General features: G+C 35.7%; 1 protein-coding gene across 1 annotated transcript in view; it reads left to right on the top strand.

Annotated features, from left to right (window-relative positions):
• LOC134798617 (dystrophin-like) overlaps window positions 1-27,587 on the top strand; it is a 734,075-nt gene that overhangs the window by 582,845 nt on the left and 123,643 nt on the right. Inside the window, exon 13 of the mRNA XM_063770984.1 lies at window positions 17,431-17,603. Within this exon, the coding sequence (XP_063627054.1) occupies window positions 17,431-17,603 (173 nt within the window). The remainder of the gene's footprint in view (window positions 1-17,430; window positions 17,604-27,587) is intronic.

Genomic DNA, 27,587 nt, shown 5'->3' on the forward strand with positions numbered 1-27,587 from the left:
ATAACACAGGAACTGTTACAGATAAGTAGAAACCAAGAATGCCATATGATAGCCAACGAAATTGTTTATCTTCATACGAAATATAACACTCATAACTTTAAAAACACCAGAGATAGAAAGGCTTGAACTTTTAGTGTTTCGTTGATCAACAAGTTACCCTACAGAAAATCCATACTTCTCTTGAACTCGTCTCTTTTTAAAATAAAATTTAAATCTGAATGATCTGACCCATAAAATGATAACGTAAGCCATAGGCATCATGGATTGAAAATTAATACATAATCAGTAATTAAATAAAAATAAACTTTATCTAAATTAATAATCTGTTAACCGTTTGAACGCCAAGATAGCAAAAGTAATCGTGAGAGTAGTAAAACTTACCTATACCTAAAAACGAAGCGAAGTGTTTAAACAATAAATTGTCTAAGCCATTGCATAAGTATACTTTCCTGAAAAACCTTTCTAACGATCATAATTCAGGTAAAATATGTATCTTTTCCGAAAATTCATAGAAATAATATTAAATCCCATCGCGGACCATAAGTCATTCATACGAGGGTTGATCTGATTAGTTTTGTAATATTACGAAAGATATGGAAATCAACCCTTTTATAGATGAAAAATATGGGCGCGTATCTGAAGGTCGCGGTTCGTACCGATATACCCAGCATACATAAATGGTATAAGTAAAGTGTTTAAAAATATGGGCGCGTATCTGGAGGTCGCGGTTCGTACCGATATACCCAGCATTCATAAATGGTATAAAGTGTTTAAAAATAACCATTAGGATAAAACGGAAGGATGTTTTTAAAACCCTTAGCCTAAAACTCCTAAGTTACCGTAAAATGGGGTGAGCAGGTTCAAAACTGAAATTCAAACCTCGATAACATTTTATTTTTACATATAAAAACTGAATGGTGTATATAATAAGTGTTCCGGACGTTTGTATTTTAGTTTTTATTTTATTTTGGGTAGTTCCATTTCATAACTTTGACGATAAAGAGGAAAACCCACCTCACCCCGTAGTGCCTCGTATTTGGGGTGAGAGGGGTTTTCATACAAAGGTGATTTTGGAAGATTGTTGGATCGATTTTTTTTTATTATGCGTATTACTATAGCTGCATTTTAAATTGGAAGACATTATTTTTGTAGCAGTAGCCTTAAAATCCCTTCTCACCGCCCTCTCAAACCTTCTCTCCCCATTCATAACCCACCTCTCTCCGCGAAACCTACTCACCCCGTTTTACGGTACATAGTAAACAACATTAATGTAGGGCCCACATCAAAAATGTGAATTCTATGGGATCAACCCCAAAATTATGAAATAATATTGGCTATCCCAAATATGATCTATTTGTAGAAATAATCAAGTTCAATAGCTATTGATTTTAAAACACCGATATATAAAATACATATTTTTAAATTGTCGTGTTTTCATTATTTATAGCTTATGGTTCGGTTTCCCAGTAGCTTAAATCCAAATACTGTTGCAAAAATTGATTTTTCAGTAGAATATTGTGAGGCATAACATAAATGTAACTTCCGTAGATACGATCGGACACAGGTCCTTACAAATCTGCCCACATATAACCCGGAACGGTAACGCCTTAACGAAATTAATTTCACCGTCTCCGACCATGAATATTAATGTGACAACCCTACGCGTCGTGCTCTCTGGAAACCTATTCGAACTAAAATATCAAAATGATTTAATTTTGTTATCATTCGGGCGTGCATTTAGCTCGTACTTATGCGTACATGTATTGGTGCGAGTTAGACGCACATGCAATAACAAAATGACATCATTTTAACATCAAAACGTAACTTCGAATTAACTTCCCGCGCGGAGTTATGATTCGCAATGAACGTTGTGAGCGCTAGGGTTGACACACGCTTTTAATTGCTTTTGGGATTTTTGGTGTCAAGTGGGTACCTAATTATGAATTGGGACTAATTAGGAATTTATTTGTTCCATGTAGCATATGAGTCTGGTCTGACATAATACATGAGTTACCTACATGACTTACTTACAACAAAACTACGCCTTTAATCTGTCGTATTTAGCCTTGAAACCATTTCTTGTTAATTAAAATTAGTATTGAATTCTCTAATTCTTATTTTATTTCATATAAATAATAGTTTCAGCTCGTTTAGGTCATAACGTTTTGTGTTTTAATATGTAGTTTACACGATAACACCCTGTATTAACTATGAAATTGACAGTTTTTGATTGCTACAACTTGAGATAAAACTAATGAATCATTCAAATTATATGTACGACTAAGTACGAGGACCGGATATAATAACCCGGTTGGTTGATAACCGGCTCTTGACAGGCACGTGCGGTTAAACGTGGCATTATGCTGCAAGATAAACTCTACGTCGTGAATATAAATTATATCTCATGCAGCGTATTGTTAAGAAATATGTTTTGTTTTGATACAGCTATTGCTATAATAAAGTTAATGATAACAAGTTATACCGGGTTATAACGCGTCATAACGTAAGTACCAAGAAACAAATATAAATTAAATACAGATGACTCTGTATATTTGTAGCTGTTGTTATATGCAATAAATTGTATTGTTTCTTTCAATAAATCAACTTCTAAGATAACTGTCATAATTATTAATACCTATCTTATTTTATTAATTCAGTTCAATATATTATCCGAAATTCTATCTAAAGCTGTACACACCGCTTTTTTTATTTAGAAATTAAGTATGATGTTAGTGCATATTCTCGAGCTTTCCTGATCCTAATGTGAGAAAAAATATGCACATTTAAATAAAATGGCCCAGCACGTTTTCATATGCACCTTACATCTCTTTATACAGAATATCCAGGTCGATGTACCTGGCTTATACCAGGGTATGCGCCTATAACCGGCTATATCTGGTTATAACCGGCTCTCGGCGTCACGTGCCCGCTCGGTTAGGCAGGCGGGCCGCATTCGCCTCTTGAATACGGTAAGATGTCGGATATGAGAGCACAGTTAAATGCCGAGTATTATGTTTATGGAATACGCTTATGTCGTGATATTTGAAGTCGCTATTTTCACTCGTGGAAGCAGAGGGCTTTATTTGAGTAAGGCGGATGGTAAAACTTTGTATAGCTTATTTTTACTTGACTGCCGATAAGGAGGTTTATGTTTGTCAAGCGCATATATCAATGAATCACACAATCATTTGTTTGTTTAATTTTTTGGCACAGCCTACCTAATTAGGTACAATGTATAAGATGGGCCACTGACGAGCCTTCCAAATGGATGCCGTTACAATGGGGGTCATCCAAATGGACGGCATCCTAATATTAAACATTGTACGTTTTTGACATTCACGGACCGATTTTGGATTGCAGCCACGCTATTTGGACTGTTGGATGGCTCGTCAGTGGCCACCTTAAGTCGTCATTAAATTCGTCTTGGTTGTGGAATTGGGAAATATTGAAATTGCTTGTTAAGCCTAAAAGAGCAATCAATTTTTTTTGTCTTATTTTTAATTGTCATTTGGATTTTTGAGTGCAATTTGTGAGTAAATACGTTTTATCAGTTTGAATTATACTCCTTTGATGACTGGTTAATACAAAAATTCTACTTGCTTAAAATCTTACTACTTCCTTAGCAAAACTCTTCGTCTTCAAAATAATATTAACAATTACTTTGCGGTCGCATGTGATTTGATTGCCCTCAAAGCTTCATAATATCATTCGCCTTTTATTTATTTGCTCATTACATTAAGTCCTTCGATGTTCCGTGCGATAATTGATATTTATTGCTGACACTATAACCATTTACTTGTCGTATTAATAACAATATCAGGAAATCCGCTTAAATATAATGCAATTACTGAAATAAACGTTATCGAATATTTTCCTTATATGTTGGACTGTTAGTTGTTACAATGTGCTCTTGTCTCTCTCTTTGAATGTCTTCTTCTTCTTCCTCGTTTCCGCATGAGTAAGGACGCGACCACATATAAGATCATTGTTGTCTCAAGGCTCTCCATTCTGCACGATTTTTCGATTTTTTTTATTTAGTCAATCTAAAGGCAAATCAAGACAAAGAAATCAGATATGAAATTCTTCAACCAGGAAGTGTAAAAAGCCAAGTTTAAGACAAACACTCTACTTCACTTCAACAACGCTTTTCCGTTTATAGTCAATGGCAGTTTCTAGTTTTGCAACTTCAGCACCCTCTTAGTCAACAAAGGCGAAGGGGTTAGTGTATAATGTAATTTTATTACTTAGTTCGAGTTTGTTATTAAGTTTGTGGTAATTATTAAACAATTCCGAACTCGTGGTCTCAATCTCGAGGGGACGTTGGGATACAAAGATGTTGAGTGATAATGGGTTCAAGCTGCTGATTGGCGTGAATTTTCAGTTTATAATTAAAACACCGTTCAGTGCATTGGGATAACATCGAAAGCGGGGTAATTTTGAAGATAATATCGACGCTGGAAAGGAGAAATTGGATAAGCGACCCGCAGCTAACTTTACGGGGGAGCCAAAAAACTGCAACCCTTTCTAAAAAAAAACATTTAAATTCATTATGATGACGAATTTCTTAAATGAGAAACTGTATATGGTTATATTGATGTATTCTACATTATCCTATTATTATTTTACCTTCAAATGAGTTATTTTAGAATTTAGTGTCGCTTAAGCAACATGATCGTAAAAATAAATTTTGGTAAATTTATCTTACCAACATGTTTCACAAGAAATTATTCAGGTAAAAAAGTCCGAGCCTAATTTGTCGTAAGAATTGATCGAGTAAAAACTATCTTATTGCAAAATATGCTTATTTTATAGTCAAGCAAAAAGGTATATACGTAAAATTAGACATGAAACAAATCAAGATAAATTATCTAAACACTTTTTAAGGAGCAATTTCAAACTCGATAAGCTGCTTATGCGACACATTCAACCTATGATACATCTACATTCTATGAGTTTTATAGTTATCGACCACAAGGAAATGGTTGTCATACCTAAATACGCATGATAAAATATACCCTTTAAGGAATTTGTATAGCTTTATTTCAAATAAGAAGTTATGTAACAAGTCTTAAGATAACAAGTGCCAACTTAATTACAAGGTACGAGTAGGAATGGGAAATTTGTATTTGACACCAAAATAGGAAAAAATATTATCTCATGTATAGCTTAGATTAAAATATGTAATGTTATTTTATCTATTTATTTCTGTAACTTGGCATTTTCTGATAGTATGAAAAGAAAGTAGGTAAGTAAAAAATTTAATAGGTAACTTCCAACAAAATTTAGGTAAAATGGAATAAACGACAAAAGTTTTATATCTGATATTAGGTAAATGATCATAAACGCCAATAGTTAACATTTGACAGTCAAGTAAATTTATCTATATGACATTAAAACCTATTATTCGGCCAAGTAAAAATAGTTAACCGACAGTGAAAGGTTAGTTGTCATAAGGCAAAATTATCCAAGTTAAGGTTAAGCTGAACTGGCAAATAAGTAAAAAACTCTAAGGTTCATTACATTGAATAACTTTTCATATAATCTCCACTTTTCAAAAATTTGTTGAAAACCAAGTAACTTAAATGTACCAGTGATTCTCCAAATCACCGACTGGATAAGCGACACTAAAGTAGTCAGATTGGTACGAAACTTAGTCCATTCGATGCAGAAAAATCTGGCGATTCCAACGATGTATATAACTCAATATCTTTGAAAATGTCGCTTATCCAATTTCTCCTTTCCAGCGTCGATATCTATTTAACTATGTAGATGCACTTTCTATTATAGCAACAGTAAGCAAATGCCATGATAAGCGTTGCAGGAGCTTAAGTGTTGCTAAAGTATGAAGTGCTTCTGGTTTAGTAGATATTAGGCATTTTCAAAATTACCCCACGTTTTAAGTCACCCCAATACACTTTATAGTTTTCATCACTGAAACAGAAGAGGATATAATGTTAGTGCATGCAGTATTAAAACATTTGTATTTACTAGCTACTTGTTTAAATATTTATTGATGATTGAATGGTACAAAATATTTTATAGACATAAGAAAAAAAAAACAATCAGTCGATAAAACTTACAATGTTGAGTAACGTAAACCAACGTATAAAATAAATGTATGTATTAGTATGTATAAGGAAACCGCTTTTTTCTAAGGTTGCAAGAAGATAGAAATTAATGCGTGAAATGCAAGCAAAGCTCGTTATTCAAATTATATACATTTGTAGATTTAGTCTGAAACGATCATCCATTTCCTAAGGATACACTTAATTTAGCATTAAAAAGTCGTTAAACGCGCTCATAAAAACCGTAACTCAATTCAACGCAACGAGGAAACATAAATCAATCTTACCACAAAAAAGTCCAACCGAGTACATCGCTAAAAAACACCTAGATTCCGAAGTGAATAAATCAAGTCGGTACTGCAGTACCGGATCAACCGGGTAATCCCTCGGCTGGTAACCGGTTGTAACTGGATTTGGCTGGATATACCCGGGCGGGCACCTGTGATAACGTTGCCGCCTCAATGGCCGCGTTTACTGCGCGATTTTGTACAAACTCGCAAATTTGTCGGTTTTAAACTCTGTAATTGTTTGTTTCTTGTTGGTTTTGTAGTGCATTGTGTTGGTTCGGTTTAATTGAGTTTTAAATGCGGGAATGGGATTTAGCTTACGAGCTGTAGCGTGTAGGAATGCTTGTACAAAACATTTATCTACACTATTGGATACCTTTGCTTGTATTTTTATATTTTTAATTACCTACACGTTGATTAGTGTTTATTGCGAGTTCATACATTTGCCACTAAATGCATTTGGCAAAAGTATGAACTCACAATGGACTCTGGTCAATGAGTGAACGGGCCCCAATGTGAAGGCCAGCCACACTTGCCTGTATGACGCACTTACGCGTATTTACCTTTTGAGCTTTATAATATAATAAGATTTTGACTTTAGTTTTTATTGTAAATTTGCAAATTTTCTATCCGGGTCTCTGAATAATCGAATGATATTACACGTACGCAGTATTTACCTAGTAAAGTATAATAATCTACAAATAACTTTTTCGCACCCTCTTTTGAATTGAAATTCGCCACTCCTCGGCCTTTTACGTAAATCTAGTACAAAAATGTGGTCTTACAATAAAATATTATTTCATGATTTTTATTCTTTAGCCTTGTTGAGAAAGTTTTCTGTATCCATTCAGCGCACGTACGAACGGATTCGAGCGGAGTTTCTCGGGAAACTGAAAAATTATGATATTTACTTGCGCTAGTGTGGGTTAGGTCTGGGTTTTATCCAGATATCCGGATTTGTTTTACAGGAATATGAAAATATTATTTTCTTGAATTTAAGAGTTGTTCAATGATTTCAATTTCAAGAAATACAGATCGAGATACTACCGTAGTTATATTTACTGTCTTTTACCCGCGACTTCGTTCGCATAGAAGTCGTTAATTACATGCTTATAAAAACATTTCTTATTATAATAGAAAACGCCAATCGAAACTTAAATAATTTATCGAAGAAGTCACATGAGTGTAGCATTTGTCATCTCGATACTTATATTTACTTTTTGTTTGGTCAATGTACGATTGTCATCTTGACTAGGCCCCCAGGTCGTCTGTCTCACGTTATTTTATCACTACCACATTTAAATTTATTAATATGTTCCACATCACCTTATCAGCATCTCAAAGGCCGTAAATTGTCCAAAGTCTGTCGTCCATTTTGTCCGGTTACCCGGCTTAACCGGACCATTAGGCATTCAAATCGCATCCGGGTGTTGCATTCATTCTGCTGCTAATTGGCTCCTTAACAGGGTAATTCGTCAATTAGTGTCATTTTCTTAAATTCCTGTGTTAATTTAGTAAGATTTGAGACTCTCAATTTGATTTTATTATAATGTTGATATTTCACCGTGAATACACTTTTTTATTAATAGAGTATACAAGTTTCATTGTCTGGTAACACAATGAAATGACTAAACAGCTTTTTATTATACCGCTTTCGAAGTTACCTCACCCGCACCCCAATGTACCTTATTTGCGAATAATGTCAAATCATGTCAAATCATCAAAAAATGTTAGGTTTTTAAGTTCGAATGTGGCACCAGGTAATATTAAGTAAATAAATAATAAAATTCAAGAAAAAAAATTGTGTAAGGTAATGTGGGGTAAGACAAACATAGTTTATTTTGCTCGGGGCAAGACAAACAGTATGAGGATTCCCTAGTAGTGTTTGTCTTACCCCAGTGTTAGTCTAACTCCATCTTACCTTATGTAGTAGGTAAATGATATTCATCAAAATAAAAATACTTGTTCTTAATTAAAACACATTTGGTCGGAACTTCAAAGGGGTTTAATTACAACAAATTAACAAAGCTTGGAATCTGAATTTACATATTATTATCTTAATATATTATTATGTTGTTGGTATTTATTAATTATGGCAAGTTACTTTTTTACGTTTAATTTTTCCCGTCATTTTGCATATTGTGTTGTTATTAAACCAATTTGTTTTAGTATTTCATACTCAGATCGTCTGTAAAAGCGCTTGGAAATTTAATTATTACATTCCTGTCTGATGCGGATACTAGCGGCCCGCCGCGGCTTCGCACGGGGTACACAAAACCTTAGCAAATTTGTACGGTTATACCTAACCTTCCTCAAGAATCACTCACTCTTCAAGAAGAATCACATACTTACACACAAACAGACAGACGCAGCGGGGGATTTACTTTTTTAAACTGTAGGTAGTGATTTTTAAACAAGATCCTGTTTACGTATGTACAGATATCCAATTTTATCAACTGTAATAAAATTAATTATTAATTATATGGAGTTAAAATGAAGCTATTGATTAACTTTTGTCTTTGTATGATAAGGATTCTGCCGAATTCTTAGTCATCTTCTTGAAATTTTTTTTCAAGAACGGTTTTTTCTGCACTACACAAGCACAACCGAGGTTTGAACTCACGATTTTTGACCACCACACACATTTAGGAGGTGAATTCGAATCCGGGCTAGTATCAATAATATTTCTGTCTCTATTACTGGTACAGTCAAAGAAGTTAATTTTCTATCCATTTTGTACTTTGTCACGTGACAATAGTATGATTTTATATTGATAGTCACTGTGACAAGGTACGAAATGTGTCAGTAATTAAATTCCTTGACTGTACTCGAGCGTAATTTCAACAAGGCCGTGTTTTCCCTCGAAATCTGAAAGTCAGGATCGGTGTGCATACTTTTCTAAACGACTCCAGAACCCAAAAAAACTCAACAACATAAACACGTCTTAAAAACTCGTTTCACGCTATTCCAGTCCGCAACACTTTAATATTTTCCGCATTAGCGTGTTTCCTGTGTGCCCGGACTCGGCGGTATATACTGCGAGTCGAATAGTGTTCCTGTGTTTAAATGAGATTTTTGTATTTGAACTCGGTTTAGATGTTGTACTTAACTCGCGCGTTACTGTAGAAATTTTTAAACTAGGTATTTAATAATATTTATACTAAGCGGAATTAAACTAAGGTGCTGAAGTAAAGTGAAATAACAAAATAATAGTGAGGCTTGAATCCACAACCTTCAGCTTAACCGAGGCAGTTTTATGACCATTCCGGTTAACTTCACATTTTTTTTATAATTTTTATTATCCTACACAAGGAGGATATATAAACATTAAAGAGAATCAATCTGAAATTAATGAATACAAAATAAGGTAGCTATGTAGCTAACTAATATAGTGCGACATAGAATAGTAGAAATTAAATAAAATGGAACAAAAAAAATTCCATACTAAATTGTTGCCATGTTTAAGCAGTTTACGTCAAAAATGTGACACTAAGAATACCGTTAACCTGTTTAAAATAATAATTTGTATCGTACATAGACTGCGAAAAAGTAGGGGATACTCGTAGACTTTATCCGGTGAATTTTTTTGTTACGGGCAATATAAATTGAGAATGAATTTCATGTACAAAAAATAAGTATCGTCTTAATACTTCTACGAATTTATTCTGCATTCTTAAATTACTATGGTTCTAGAGTCAACTCATAAAATATTCTCGTAGAAAAAAATTAAAATGGCTGCGCAAACAAGAGCTTTTTTATCAAAAACTAGGATAATGGAGTCCGTATTATGCTTTAACTTTTTGTTTAATTTAATTTTTTTGTTTGACTTGGTCGGGTAGCTAGTTAGTTGAGTAAGTATTAAAAACGCAAATATTAATAAAATTATAGAACTCAAGATAGGTCAATTTCATTAAAACCATATTTTGTTAATTCCACTAGTTTACCTTTCGTGCTTTCGCGAAATCTACACTGTTGCAAACATATAACGTCGACCTACAGTTGTCTAGTCTTGTCTTAATAATCGGTCTTACCCCACAATCAACCTTTAGTATAACTTTTCTGTAAACAACAAAAAAAAATATGGACAAAAATACACGTAATAATATTTAACCTGTAAATGATTTCGAAACTATTAATACTAGAGTACCAATAAATCATCGGATTTCACAAAAACCCAATCTCACTGATACGGGCAAAATCGTTTGTTTGCGGCATTAATTAAAATTCAGTACAAATGAAATAACGATTACTGTGTGGAACGGAACGGTGGGCCTGGGACCGTGAACGTTTTTAAGGTTTTCGTGGATCATTAATTTGATTTTCGGTTGTGAATTTTTTTAAAGTTCCATTGTTGTGTATTGATTTCTAAAATTCCAAATACGTAACTTGTAATATTTTACTGTTTTGAATTAGTGTTTAAATCTGTCATGCCCTCAAGACAACCCTCACGACTTTATTACTTGACGTCGAGTAATATAAATAAGATATGAGTGCAAAAATAGTGAAAGTTTAGATCAGTGTAATCTAAAATATTTACGAAAATATACCGGAGTACCGGGTATCTAGACTTTCAGACCGCACTGCCTTACGAAAAAGTGTATGTAAAGTGGTTGTTTCATATACGTCATTTTGATTTCCACACGGCAGAAGGGGTTGACCTTGAAACTTGAAGACAAGGCGCTCTGAGCAAACTGCTAAAACAAAATGGAGGGTGGGCTGGATAAGAGCCTGAGCACGCACAGATAATGGAGCCGACCTAATTGATATTAGGGTTCGATTTATTTGTGGTAACAGTAACGATTTAGTTGTGCTTAACAATAAAATATTAATTATACAGGGTGATTCATGAGACGTGAGCAGGACTAATCCTGCACACTCAGTAACTGATAATTGATCGATCACCGTCGTATTTAGGGGAAACAACCACACTTTTTCCTATTTTTTTACTTTTTGGTGAGGGCAAATTTAATCCTCTACAATCATGGTCACCCTACAAGACCTAATTAATAAGCATAAAATCTCTTTAATTTTTGATTACGAAGAAAATAAACTGTCAAACTTGAGTGAGATACGAGTTTTCAAAAGTAACCAGACCGCGATGACATTGGTGACGTTCAATTTGACACAGAATATCGGTAGTTTAGTATTCTAATTTTAGGGTGACCACGCATGTGGTAAATAAATTAATAACTTTTTTTTTCAACGTGACTAGAAAATTAACCTCACTAATACTGATACGAAAGTGTTGCTTATAATCTACGAAATGCGCAGTATTAGTCCTGCTCACGTCTCCTGAATCACCCTGTATAATGTGTCAACGCGACAGATTTAACGTTAATCAGTTCGTCTACTGTGCGAAGTTGGTACACCCTGCCCTCAATGTTATCCCAAAAGGGTTGACCTTGAAACACCAGAATTACGGTCAGAGCAAACTGATAAAATGGCGGGTGGGCTGGAGAAGAGCCTGAGCACACAGAGATAAAGGAGCCGACCTAATTACTATTAGGGTTCGATTTATTTGTGGTGTGTTTTGTTAAGCTGGTGTAGCTGGTTTTGACTGACGACCCTGAATAAAACATTAGGCTATTTAGATAATACAAATCTGTTTATTTAGGATTTAGATACGGTGTTTCGTAGATAATTATGCGCTGTCGTGGCTAATGATGCTACCTACACCCATATATCATTATAGTATTTCTCAAACTCTAATGGGTAGGGTGACAGGTGTCATCTCCATATAATGTATAACCTAAAAACGCCAACTCTCGCGAAATTATATTGAGATGACACCTGTCAGCGTACCTACTCATCGAGTTTGAAATATACTATAGTGCAAAATATTACTGTACAAATGTATCTTTGAAAGCATGAACGTTATTTGATTTGATGAACACATTCATTGCCACTAAGTGCTACGCGGGTTACGCTCGCTCGTAGCGCGAAGCCACGTTTTCGCCGCATGGAGCGCGTAGTCGCTAGGAACAGTGCACCCGAGTGTCGGGTTCTTGGCCCTGAATGTGTTAAACATATGACGCTAACTGGTCCTTTACTTCACGTACCTATCTATAATCTATATTTCCATACCAGTCTCATAAAGACAGTTTCTTGGCTTAGGGGCTTGTGTATCACCATACAAGGTATTTAAACGCCGTCCCACGGATTACTAGAACCACGTGTTATACTGTCATGTTACTACGTATCTCCATATAACTCTCAGCTGTATACGGCTCATACGGTCGTTGTTCCAAACAAGTTCGCAAATACACCTGAAGCTTTCAGGTTGGCTCCATTACAGCAACTGTAGAGGGTCTCGCTTAAGCCACGGACTTAAGGCGTATCAATTTAACGATACGACCCGCCAGGTTAACGCACACCTGGGTCTGGCATAGACTTTCAAATGTATAGAGGTGACAGAGTAGATGGCAAATTAATAAGTATTTTTATAAAAAAATATTTTTTTGGCACAAGCGTTTATTGCTGACTGTACTTTTCTTTCAACAGTCTACTCATCGAGACAATTAACAAACCCAAACAAAATTAAGTTGCGTTGTTTTATCACAGAGTCCCTGTGTCCATCATTAGATCCGCTCGATGGTACTATAATATTGCATTGTCACCCAACTTGCATTTTGTATGTGAAGTTTCAGCTCAATCGAATAATTGGAAAGTGGGTCTAATTTGAGACAAGGTTTGACTCTAACTTACATACAAACATAGCAACTTAAATAGAAGCTTGTAAATTAGGTATAAAAGCAAACTTGCTAGGACCCTCTCTACAATATTATATAATGCTCTTTGCAAGATGGCAGTATAAAAGTAAGTGAATCTCGGCTATAAATCTCCTGGGACGGTTGCCGCTAATTATGAAGTATCGTCTCCAAGCTTCCATTTATAATATTGCCGTTAAGCCATTTTGGATACTCTTTGTTAGTTTAATCTTAGACTATAGACTGGTAATTAATATATTTTTAGTTGAGGCTTTCTATAAGATGGAGAATATAAGACACTCCCACATTAATTTCCATTGCGTCCGTTTATAGAATTAGGTGATCCTTCCTACTCGCCGCGAAATATTTTCTCGAAGTTTTTGTTCATGCATAAAACTGTTTTTGCCCCTCCAACTCCTCCAAGAAAGAAATGAAATTCAATCCTTAAGGAGGTGAAAGTGAGGTTAAAAGTTTTTAACGACTTCAACGCGTTCTAAGTTGCGGGTAGGGTTGTAATATAAAAATACTAGCGAACCGCCCCGACTTCAAGAAGAAGAATCACTCTATTGGTAGGTGAAAACCGCATGAAAATGCGTTCAGTGGTTTTAGAGTTTATTGTGAACATACTAACAGACAGACGCGGCGGGGGACTTTGTTTTATGAAGTGTAGTGATCTAATATCCTGACAAAACTCCGGACATCACCTTAAAAATCCTGACATCCCTATAAACGAACTTAAGAAAACGTTAAGCCGACGGCTATAGCTCCAAACCTCCCAGCGTCTCTTAATTACCTCTGTATCTAGAAGTTCTTAAAATCTTTTAAATTAATTAAAATTAAGCATTTGTTTTACGAGAAATCTTCTGTGTTAGTTTTCGATGCTCAAATCAATCCGAGCGGCAGGTGTCCGTTCGTGCTTTTTCTGTCCAGAAACAAGCGCACTGAGATTATTGTAGCATTGTATCTAACTTGTTAGTTGCGATTCCTAAAAAACCCGGACACTAAGCCAAGTTCGCCCGCAATCCTGACAAGGATGAAAACCTGACGTAGGTATGGCAACCCTTATCAATAGTCCATTCAATATTATATCTGCATCGTTATTTTCTCGGAAACTTCAGTCAACCTCAGTACTTTTTGTACCGAGACTGACTAAAATAGCAAGACACGTTCGTACGTTTCCGTGAAAATACGATGGAAAATAATTATGCACTACATCTGTACATCCTTGCTTAAACACAACTGAATTCTCACAATTTAAATTCCATCCAATTCTATAAAAAACACTCGATAAAATGGAAACAAATACCTCCATACGTTATTTCGACAGCCGATCCGTTTGATAGATCCTATGGACTCCGGCATGGAAATATATCCCCATATCCGTCTTCGTTATAAGGGGGTAACATATGAACCTATTTGTTGGAAGGGTTGGGTTGTTCGGTGAAACGCTTGATACATTTGCGCGTTAGTTGGGGTTATGATGGCTGTTTATCCTAGGTTCTTTTTTATAAAATTACTAGCTATGTACACTTGTACAGGTTGGGCCTTATGTAATTTTTACAGGTTTTAACTGGCAACATTGGTGTAATTGACAGGTGATAGACCAATAATACATTCCTAAACACCTTAAGCCTGACCAGGAATATAATGATCACGCGCCATGTTGCGGAATTTCACTGCATGGAACTATTTTTTTTCATACTATACTGAACTGGCACCCTATACATGAGAATAACAGCACCCTCTTTACAATGATCATATATTACTGTCAAAAATTCGCAAATCCTTTTCAAACGTGCCAAAACCGTATTTTCGATATTGTCATCTAGAAGTTTTGGTTACGGCAGGCTTCGACATAAAAACCATGCTTTCAGCCGAAGGTTCGGTTTTGACAGAATATAGTGCAAAACCGAATCTTCTGTCTCAGTTTCGGCAAAAAATCCGGTTTCGGTCCGACACTACTCTAGTCATATCACCGTCAGAAAATAGGTGTGTAGGTATTTAAAGTTGGTCAGCTGGGTGTGTAATGTTTAATATAATTATAAAAAAACTATCATACATTTGTTATAACGCCATTTGATATATTATTTTATGTTATAATGTAATTTTTATTATACGTTTCCTTTATTATATAGTGATTTCATCTAAACTGTCATTGATATAATGCCTAATGTAATATAATTTTCAAATAGTATATAGACATGTTTTATAACGACATTTGTTATATTATATTTTTGTATAACGTAATACTTCATACAATTTTATCAAGTATAAATACATATATCGTATAACATTTTTTGTCATAAATATTTAATTTAGTGATACCGTAAAGTTTTACATACTTTTTATAACTAGTACGCAGGCCTACTGCTTTTGCTAGCTATTTTATTCTAGGGAGGTCGCAGTTCTAACCTAACCTAACCTATTTTTCACGGTTTTCGTTCTGCGAGGGCCGCAGTTCAAACCTAACCTAAACCACTTTTTTGATAGAAAATTTTATTCTACGGAGGGTCAAAGTTCTAACCTAACCTAACCCTCCTTTTGTTAGGTAATTATTCGTTTGTGCGGAGTCGCAGTTCCAACCTAACCTAACCCACATTAACTATTATGCTACATGAATAATTATGTGATGTCACTTGTTATAACAAATAATATGCTTTAGAGTATGTAATAATTATGGCAATGTATATGAGACGAAGTGTAAATATACCTTATGACCATTATACCAATAATAACATTATGTATACCGTTAATTAGGTATTACGGTAGTATGCCATTTATTACGTTATTCAAAATAACGATATATCAAACTATAATATATGAAATGTAATTATAACAAATGTAATGCACCCTGGTCAGCTTATTCGATCCCACCCATGGCCTGCAGTATACACATTTGCACCAATTGAATACAACCTTTCCCCTTTGTATGTTGTTAATCTTACCACAGATTAAATAAACGACGCAGAGACACACGGACAAATTGCGCAAGAACGCAATCACAATAGGGCTGCCACGCGGCATTCGGCATTCCCCAAATATTTGCTGTTTTAAACCTTCCCTTTGTCCGGGCCCGTGATTTATATTACTTGTTATGTCACTACATGCTGTACTGCTATTGAGGAAAAACGCTGCGTTTTTATTTGGCGTTTCGCTTGCTTCAAAAACTGGCAGTTACTTGCACCGTAAAACTACCCAACTAATAGTCCAGTCCAGGTCTACAAGCTCAATACGTAATTAATTATATATAGCATATTCATCTTACGTTGGTTGGAACACTGTATGGTATAATCTGCAATAAAAGTACCTTTTTTAACAAAATAGATTCCGTCGGAAGCTAAGTTTGCACCGATTTGAACAGAACCAAATGAAGGGGTGTCATTATAAACGCCACATTTTTATGGAATATTCACATTAACACTGTATGGTGTAATCGGCAATCAAAGCACTTTTTCTTAAGACAATAGATTCCGTCGGAAGCTAAGTTTGCACCGATTTGAACAGAACCAAGTATAGTGGTGTCATTAATTCATTATAATTGCCACATTTTCACGGAATATTTACATTAATGATGAATTGCCGCGCTTTCCCAGAAAAATGCCATGCAAAGTTAGCGTGATACGACTATATAAAGTGTATATAGGTAGGTACTCTAACGTTAAAATAACCATCGTGTCATAAACGCTCGTTTTTCCCTCACAGTCTTCCGCGGCTGTCCGCCAAAACGAATAGCACACTTATGGCGCAAACAAAATGCCGACAACTATTATTGTGGACTGAGTTATTCCGGCTTTTACAAGTTTCGGGAGCAGATGAATTGAAATTTCTCATGAATGGAAATGTCATGATCGTGACATGCCTCTCCGAGATTACGGTTGAAAGGTTTTATGTACTTACTTCATCTTTTTATTATACTCTGCGGGCTACGTTTGTAAGCAGATTTTGACTTTGGTAACGGTTGGTTTTCAAGTCATTGTTTCGTTTGAATACGATTAACCAAAACATAAAATGATATAGTCGTAACCTCAAATCAAATTGATCCATTTAGATTCTTAATTTTTTCATTGTCTTTGCTTTCGTTTTTTGCGGCATACACGGCCGTATCTTTTTTTACGTTAACTTAGAAATTTGTTTTTTTTCACAGCTTCTAGGAACTGTAGGCCTGAGTAGGTTTAAATTTCAACTCGATATCTCTACGCGTTCCCGAGATAAAGGGTCTTGACAGACAAACGGACGGACGGATGGACAGACGCACGGACAACAAAAGTGCTCTAAGGGTTCAGTTTTTTTTTGAGGTGCGGAACCCTAAAAATAGAAACGATATGTTTTACCAGTTGACGTTGTACTCAAAACATTCTCTTTTGCCCCCAGGACCTCCAATCAGAGATCGAGACCCACCGCGACGTGTACGCGTCCCTCACCGGCACCGGCCGGCGGCTGCTCGGCTCCCTATCCTCGCAGGAGGATGCCGTCATGCTGCAGCGCCGGCTGGATGAGATGAACCAGCGGTGGCACCATCTCAAGGCCAAGAGTATGGCTATCAGGTTAGTACTTTTTACCCCTGAAGAAAACAAAAAAGAAATCTGGAATTGAAATTTTTGAACTTAGACGTAGAGGAAGAACGAGTGCGCAGTAGAGCCAGTGGGTAAAGAGCCCACATTGCACGGTCTTATAGGTACGACTGGGGGAAGGGCTAAAGCGTCTTCTGACCTTCCCCTCCTCTGGCGCGGGTGCCTGATCCCATGACGCCCCCAAATGGCAGATTGCGGGAAACGCAGGTGTGGGTTTAGTGGGTATAGCTTTACTCCTCCCCCTCTTTCAAAGAACCAGAAGGTGAGAATCCCACATTCAAAACATGAACACAATTATTTTTTCACATCACCTATTCGAAAAAGGGTTTTTCTTTCCCGCTAGGAGGGATCAAAGTTGTACTTTTCTGTTCTAGAACACATTTTTTTAATTTTTACATACAATTTTTTTAGCTTAAATAGTGTTTTGATACATGATAATTTCCTAATTTATTTATTTTTTTATATTCCTCATAGTTGATGTGAAAAGCAGTATGAGTCACACGGTATCAAAATTATTTCGTCTTGGGCGTTAACACTTGAATCCCTCATTACGCTCAGGATTAAATGTACGCCCTTGACGGAAATATATCATGTTGATCCCTTGTAACACAAACTACAATATCCCAAACACAAAGGCAACGTACTATTTTTACACACGCTCCTTGAGAAACATAACGTCATTATCCAAAAAATGGGGTTTTTGAGTTAATAACGCCATCTAGCTCGTATGATCGTAACGCACGCAATACGAAGACACCTATCGCCCTAGCTCTATTAGAACCGCCAGAGGGCGCTAATGTCTTTATGGCGAATAGTGGGAATAGGTGCCTGTCTCATAGGAACAATGTCATTAAAGGGAAGTAAATTGTATTTTTTTGCTTAGTGACGGTTTTCTATGAGATTCAATGGTAAGTACGTCAATTTACATAAGAAATAGTGTATCTATACGTACTATGTCACTTTAAACTTATAATATGGTATCAAAATCAAAACTCAATTTAAAGCAATATCGTACTTTTCCCTTTAAGGACACTTGTACTTTTGAATTTAATAGAATAGAATAAGGTTTTGAAATAAGTAAAGTGACATTATACCTATAATAACGGTTTTGCTTAAAACTTAAAGCCATAATGCTGACTAAAAATAAAAACGTACTGTTCTTTTACTTTAAGTGACATTGTGATTTTAAGAAGCTAACAGAAGTTTTAGCAGGTCGATCGTCATTATCTGTGTAGTGTCAATATGCTAGCTTAATTTACCATAGCGACAGTTGGCATGCTTAAGTGAAAAATGTCGTTTTAAGCTTAAAGTCACTACAACTGGTACAGAACGCTTATAACGGTGTGGTTAATGAATGTCACTCGTTGTTTAATGTCACTGTGTTGTAATTTTTCTATAAGGTCCATAATAGAGTTGTATTATGGGTACCTACTAGACGACTATTTATAATTAGATAGACATTACGAGCTAATTGATCTAACTGTGGAACTAGGTTGGTATGTGTAAGATTCCCATATTTATTAATTATAATATATTATTATTTATGTGTTGTGTGATACTTTTTCATTCATCAAAATTAGCAAGTTATTTTTGTGATGTCTGTTATGTTCCAATTTTATTACTGACAAGGTGACACAAAACACACATTAATTATTATTATCACTAGGTAGGTACTTACCTATTAATTACCCATAAAACTATTGTTCTCTTACAGTAGAAAATGTCTCAATGTGTCTTGAATGACAAAAAAGTTTAAAGCTATTTTAATAAAGTTAATACTACTGTTTTAGTTGAAACTGTTAATAAAGTTAATAAGTACTTATGATGATGAAGAATTCGTACCTCCTTCAGAAGAGCTAGTTCTAATAACGTAATGTGTCGCTTGTGAGTTTTTTGTTGTTTTTCCGGGTTGGTTTAATTTTGCTACTGGCTGTTTCTAAAGTATTTATAATGTTGTTATTTTGAATTTGAACTTCTGAATGTGTATTTGTGGTAAGTATGTCTTCTTGTAAGGTGTCAAAATTACTTCGTAATTCTAAGTTAAACTGATCGTGGTTACAAATAAGAGTGTGTTTCTGTTTAAGTGTTTTGCCTATTTATGAATTAATTGCTTACGGTGGATTTAAGTCTTAAACTTTATTTTTGCTCTCGCGGGTCTGTGATCGGAACTAAATTTAAACCTATTGATGTACCTAATATGTACCTACATAAATAAATATCTAATTAAACTTTTGTCAGATGAAAATATTATTATATAAGTAGTCAATTTCGTGTGTGATATTCCGCCAGGCGAAGTCCAGGTCCAGCGACTTTGAAGTTTTTTTGAGAAAGAAGGAATTACTTATCTACGTTCATGTTTCGACCAAAGGCAAATGGAATAGACCTAGAACTACCGTCGTTTCTGCTGCCAAGGCCATATGTGGTCCAACTATGTATGTGTGCTTGATCTGACTTCACCAAGGACAATGGTCCATGTTTCCTGCTTTTCATCAGTAGATTTATTTAGAGGGTCATAATCTCGTAATACTCTTCAATCTTATCATCGCAATATGTAGATGTTGATGCGTAGGCTTTGATTGCGGTTAAGGTAGGTATATAGCTTTGGGATTTGGGATATGCTTAACGTCAACACAGCCACCTTGTCGGAGTAATTTGATAATCCGACAATGTTGTCCTGCCACTTCTTTTTGACGACAAAGCGTGTGGGTATCTTCCGCCGGGTAGTTTCAAAGTAGCGCCAATAACAGAAAAGCTAACGGAAAAACGTCTGAGGTGGTACGGTCATGTACAGAGGCGTCCTGTAGACTACATGGTTAAGGTAGCACTCGATATTTCAACGACGAAGCGAGGACGTCGAAGACCACCTGCCACCTGGCTGACGACGGTTCACCGAAACCTGAAAGACCTCAATATAGACGCCGACGTTGCACTCAATCGTGCAGAATGGAGGAAAAGAACAGGGAAGGCCGACCCCAAGTAAATGAGAACAAGGCCTAGCAGGATGATGATGACGTGGGTATCTTACGCCCGGAATTCTTAGCACCACTTTTACAGGGTACTTAGCGCCGTAACGAGAAGTCGTACATGTCAAATGAGATTGGGCCATAAGCCCACCATGCTGGTTCAGTGCGGGTCGGTGGATCGCCAGAGGCTTGTTTGGTATTCCACAGGGTGACCACGTGCAGGAGAGGCTGGTCTGGGGTCCGTTACATGACATTCGGGCCCCTTACATCGCATCCCCCAATTATTATCCTCCCCTTTGTTTATTTACTTTGGTAATTTTTGATCGTAAAAATATAGCCAAACAAAACAAGCTAAGAATACTCTAGTTTTAAAGAAAAACTAGTCTTATTTGCTAATTTTTTAAGACTGAAAGTCGCTTACTTTAGTAAATATTAATTAACATCCATGTAAAATGATTCTAATTGCGCTTTTTCTTTGAAATAAACGTTAAGTTATATCAAATAACTGGATATAGTGTCACTGTTCCATAAATTGAATCAATATTGCGAAGTCGTCATGTGACATTAAGCAAAACTAAACGGAATAGTGACATTACAATTTTCTTTTAATTGAATTATCTTAGAAATTAAACAAAAAAAAACACAGTTTACTCAAATGACTCACAAGATTACTTTAAAATCTAACAAAATATAGCAAAAAACTCTTTTTTTGATCACTAGTACGGCAGTTTTAGACGTTTGAAGATTTCGAAAATTTTAAAGCTCTGTACCCAAAAAACACGTTTTTCGCTTAATGACACTGTGTTTCTCAAGGAGCGAGTCATGTTACAGCAATCTCACAAACAGTCACATTTAGAATCAATAAAAATCACACGGTGACCACTTAGCAGACAGTCCCGTCCGGTTAACCGGTTACAACCGGATAAGTGGATTACGGTTAGCCACCGGCTACGAATAATTGCCGTAATGGCGGCAACGGACTGATAAGTCGAGCGTTGGGAGTGTGGGGATTTGGTGTAAACAGATATCATGGTATTAAACGTATTTTGCTTAATACGTGAGTGACCCGTTCTTAATATATTTAATATGTCTGTGTCTCGCGGAAGTTTTGTTATTAAGATATCATGGTGTTAGTTTTTTTTAATAGAAGGCAAACGAGTAGACGAATCGCCTGATGGTAAGCAATTACCGTTGCCCATGGACACCCGCAATACCAGAGGGATCATAAGTTGCAGGCCTTTTAGATGGGAGTACTTACGCTTTTTTCTTGAAGGCTTGAAGGTCGGAAATACTGCAGGCGACAGTTTATTCCACAGTTTAGCTTATTAGTTTATAAAAATCTGTATACATCTGCAAGAAAATTTAGAGGTATGTGTGTAAGTGCCCATTCCGCTTTGGACTCGCCCCGGGAACTATACAAATAATGACAGAAGGTAGGTATCAAGTGCGTCATACAAAAGACTTATGTTGATGTATGTATTTGCGATTATCGACATATTTGTATACAAATTAATCAATCATAGGGTGACCACACCGCACGGCAGACAGTCCCGGATATCAACTGTCAAGTTGCGTTTTGCCTTGACAGGCCTAAGATTTGTAGTTTAGTGAAACTCACATGGTTGGCGCAAAATCCCATAGAATTTTTTCCCACAGTCCAATCGGAACTAATATGGTATCTTTTCCACAACACAATCCTTCTTGAGCTTACTGTGGGGCTTAGTCTATATATATTTTTACTCACAGGTCACAATTTCTACTCACAGGTATCACAAATTTCCTCAAACCGAATAAGATAAACCTCACAGAGCCTTTACCATTATCAATAAACACAAGGCAAGCTACTTCGGTAATGATAAAGTGGCAATTAGGAAGGAATTCTCTGCATAAACTGCAGATTAGGATCCTCGCCGCAAACCTTATTAGCTTGGACAACCGCGCGCTTTACAATTGGCGGAGTATTTTGAGACGAAATACGGTGCATTTAGTAAGGTTGTATTGTTTTGTAAGGGCGCTTTTAGTTCTTCTAATAGCCTGCAGAGCCGAGTTTTATCCATATATTCAATTCATCATTATCTTGCCCTTGTGCCATTTACCAGGGGTCGGCGCAGCATGTCTTTCTTCTCCATGCCTCTCTCTCGCCCGTCATCTCATCATTCACTTGCATTCGTTTCATATCATCTCTCACACAGTCCATCCACCTTTTCCTCGGTTTTCCTTCCACATTCATTCGTAATCCCTTTCTCGTCACATGGCTATCATCACTCCACATCAGATGCCCGTACCACGCTAGGCGATTGGCCCTTACTTTTTCTGATATGGGTGCAACTTTCAAGCTTCCTCTTATATTAATTCCATATTTCAAAAGAATTTCAATATGTATTTCTTACAAATTTTGTAGTAAAAAAATAAATGCTTTATTTCTATGTTACACGCAATTACCCCTCAATATGGTTTTTACGCAATAAAGATAAGCGTCACATGCTAGATTTTCCGAAACCTAACGTTTAAGAGCAAATTTCCCACGAAAATTTAATTTTCTCGCTCAATACGCTGAAAAGATATGCTCCTTTAGTACCAAGGCGTCTGTACGGCCATTATATTTTATTTACGACTGGCAACACTTCCTGTGACGCAATTACACGAAAAATTTACTGGCAACCTTTACATGGCTGCCTTTGGACGGGTTCAAAATACGAGGCACTCAATATTGGGAATTCTGATGTTCAAGATCGAACGCAGCCAAGAATGCTTTTACAATTTTATACTTCCTTGGCTCTATTTTAAATTATGTTATTGCAAGTTGTACGGTCTTAATTTAAAAACTAAAATAGATGACATATTTAAGTACAAAAGAAAAAGTGACCAAGCACTCCAGTGGAGGAGGCCGGATTCGAACCAGCGCAGCGTCAACAGCTGTAAAGCATAATTTTATTCCATTGTATTTTCTCGGAAACATTCCTATTTGTTATGCTACTTCAGTCAACCTCAGTACTTTATGTACCGAAACTGACTGAAATAGCAAGACACGTTCGTACGTTTTCGTGAAAATACGATGCAAAATAATTATGCACTACATTTGTACGCGCCTAACACCCTGGATCTCTAAATAACTTTGAGCTAAAGACGGAAATTTCTAAATAATCGGCAGTAATTAATAATGCAATAGGTACTGAGTAGTGCTGCTAGTAATTCAATAACTAGAGTTTTATATTTTCAACCCTGCGAAATGTTGTGTTTCCCAATATATATCAATTTTATAATAATTATACTTTAACAGTTTTACTTTCACCTTTGAAAATTAAATACAACCTTTTGCAATTACCTCGCCGTCTCCATTAACTCTAAAGCAAACCATCTCCCTGCGAGATCTGCAGAAATTGTCATAACCGTATTAGAGCGTAATTTTAGAAATTATTACCAATTGACCGGGAACTTCAAAGCATTTGCTCGTAATTGGTAGCCGAGGGCTAGGGCAAATTGTCTCGTCTGAGATGGGAGGGGGAGGGTTGAAATTTGCGTGTAGGTACCTAACTAGGATGATTATGAATTTTGAGAGGTAATGTTGTTTCGTGTTAGAAATAAGGGGATTGGTGGATTAGTAGGCAATTTCTTTCGCTATCCTATGAATATAGTAAAGGTAAACTTGAAACTATTACCTATCTTGTTCCAAGATAAAATTGGTTGGAATAATAATAACAAAATTTACTACTCTTAACAAAATAGGTAAGTATATTGTTTTCTGTTCGTTCACTACTTATATTATAAATGCGAAAGTAACTCTGTCTGCCTGTTACCTCTTAACGCATAAACCGTATTAAAACCAGAATGAAAGCTTGCATCATCATCACTTGCAGATGAACACGCGGACAGACACTAGTATTCTTTAACTGCAGTATTTTCTAACTCGTGAAAAATCTTCGTTGATTGTATCTATTTTCTAGTAAAGTGAGTTTATTGTAACAACAATTAATACAAACAACAATAAATAAAACCGTAAAGTAAAAATTACAAACTAAAACAAAAATATACATAAAACTATAAAAGGGGAAAGATTAAAATTAAAACTACAATACAACTAAAGCTATAAATAATAAAATCTGTCTCCAGCTCTGTGCCTTGTGGCAAGTATATAGTAAAGTATATTACTTAAAAAATGTTATTTTTTTTTAAATATCATCGTATGCAAACTATTAAAAATAACAGATGAAGTTACGTGTAACTGTTATTCTCTAGTTGTCAAAAAAAGCAAAACATTTTATTCCTCCAATAAAATATCATAATAAAATTACTTAAAATTAGTTTCCCTCGAATAGCTTAAATAAATACAAAGTGTAAATCGCGTGCATTCTAGCGTCGGAGATTCCTCCGCTGGCTTCCCTTTTGTGAGGTATAATGGATGCTGTCTTAAACACTATGATAATAGCTGAGGAATAAAGCTTCTGTAGGTGAGAGAGGGTCAGAATATACTTACCTACTGCGAAAATTAATTCAAAATCCCTGACGAAGAATTATACGCAGACGAAGTCGCAATTATGTTTTATTATGTTATCTACTATATAAACTCCTTCTAGTAACATTAATAATAGGCAGCAAATAAATCTAATAGAAAAAGCTGGCCAAGTGTGATTCGGACTCGCGCACGAAAGATTCCGTACCATTTATATCTATATAGGTAAGTTAATATTTCAAGCGGCAAAAAAAATCACGTTTGTAGTATGGGAGCCCCACTTAAATATTTATTTTATTTTGTTTTTAGTATTTCTTGTTATAGCGGCAATAGAATACATCATATGTGAAAAAGTCAACTGTCCAGCTATCACAGTTCATGAGATACAGCCTGGTGACAGACAGACGGACAGACGGAAAGTGGAGTCTTAGTAATAGGCTCCCGTTTTTAGCCTTTGGGTACAGAACCCTAAAAAGTACTTCAACTACTTCGATATTAATCTGTCCTCCACATGACTTTAATCTGCTCCGTGTCCATTAGCATACGTGATTCGATCAAGCGATAACGCCACGTTAACGCAATACCAAGCTGCATGCCGATAGTGTTGGGCTGTGGTCGCCGAAACTTGATGGTCGCCGAAACTTGATTTTTGACATAATCTCCAGCCAACCATTTAAAGCGCAAAAAATAGCCTAAATGTGACTTTTCAACCGAAAGATACCACTTTGTTGGTTGCCGATAAGGTTGATTTCAAATCGAAGCTATATTGAAATAGCGCTTTAGTTGACAACCGACAATTGTACCCTTTTGGTTGAGAATGGCACTACTATAAGGTCATTACCTATGAAATTGGCGTTTTGTTCGGAGAATTTCAACGAAACACGAATTTCCATACAATTAATTTTGCGGATATTTTTTTGATGGCTAATTCAAACCAAACAAAATTTTTCCAGTAATTTTTGACACCTTTAAGGTATGTTTTCAATATCTCCATTTCTTGAAAATTGGTACCATTAGAAAAATATAAGTAATTTTAATACTCGAACCGACAGCACATGAAAAGACCTATTTTCAAGGCTTAATTCTGAACACTTAACAATAAAAAATAACAATTAATTGCTGTCAAGCAGTTTGGCGAAATCATATTGTAGTTTTATTGTAATTGTGTATGTACTTTTGTAAAAAAAAAAAAACTAGGATCAGACTTATATCTATGAACAAAAACGCCAATTTCATAGGTAAGGACCTAATATTTAATAGTAGTGAGTTCAAGTCTCCATAACCTCGACTGTCCTAATGATTCTAGTTAGGAAAAAACTGCAAACTGAGGGTCAAAAGTTGCGTTAAAATTCTAATTTACATTGCGAGTTTAAGGGCTAGTGATAAGATAGTTATCAATGTTGCAATTTATGGAAAATAAGAAATGAGGGTTGGCTAAACTAGGGGACCCTAACTTCACCATTGGTGCTCAACTTCGCCTAAGTTAAATATTAGAATATAAATAAATAAATAATAAAATAAATATTGGAGACATCTTACACAGATCAACCTAGCCCCAAACTAAGCAAAGCTTGTACTATGGGTCTAGGCGACGATATACATACTTATATACATAGAAAACACCCATGACTGAGGAACAAATATTAGTGTTCATCACACAAATAAATGCCCTTACTGGGATTCGAACCCAGGACCATCGGCTTCGCAGGCAGGGTCACTACCCACTAGGCCAGACCGGTCGTCATAAATTCAAGAACAATAATTTTACCAATAAATTAATGGAATTATAAACTGAAACAGATATTAAAGAAAAAGTGACCAAATCCATAGTGAGTGTAAAGTAGTGTGATTACTTAAAACAATAAACAAATCAAAAAAATATTACATAAAATAATTTGTTCCCTACTTGAAATTAATGGATTTTTTTTATAAAGTGGCCATGCAATTATTGGTCACTTTTTCTGTAATATAATTTGTATAAGACATTTATTTCTGTGTACTCGAATTGGGCTAAAGGATCGCCGAAACTAGACCATCCCTATTCCTTAGCCTGCCCAGTATGTAGCCACGCGTGATGTCTTGATTGGTACACTGATTGTCTGGACACTGTTTAATTATATATATGCTACTGACTTAACGTACATGTACCAGGTATAATTGAAAATTAGATTTAACTAGGAGTTAATCTACTGGTTACAATTATAATATGAGATAGCTCGGCTGTATTTTTTTATGCAGTTACGAGTGTTACTTTTGATATTGTAGAATCTTCAACAAAAAGTTACAGATCTTACGACATCCATGATCGTTGCAAGTAGTAACTAGGTAGAAATTGCTAAACTGGTAGATAGGTCAAAATTATCTGAACACATCTTTATTGCTAAAGGAGTAACCGTGTACAACAATCTGAGTTGACAATCTTACATTTATATTGCTGACATACACATACACATGACATACACATGTAGGTAATACATCTCTATTCAATACTTCACAAATAGAGTTACGCGGTATCACTTGAAAATATTGCTGCTATTATCAATT

The sequence above is a fragment of the Cydia splendana genome, chromosome 1, assembly GCF_910591565.1.
Source record: "Cydia splendana chromosome 1, ilCydSple1.2, whole genome shotgun sequence".
In the NCBI taxonomy this organism is placed as follows: domain Eukaryota; kingdom Metazoa; phylum Arthropoda; class Insecta; order Lepidoptera; family Tortricidae; genus Cydia; species Cydia splendana.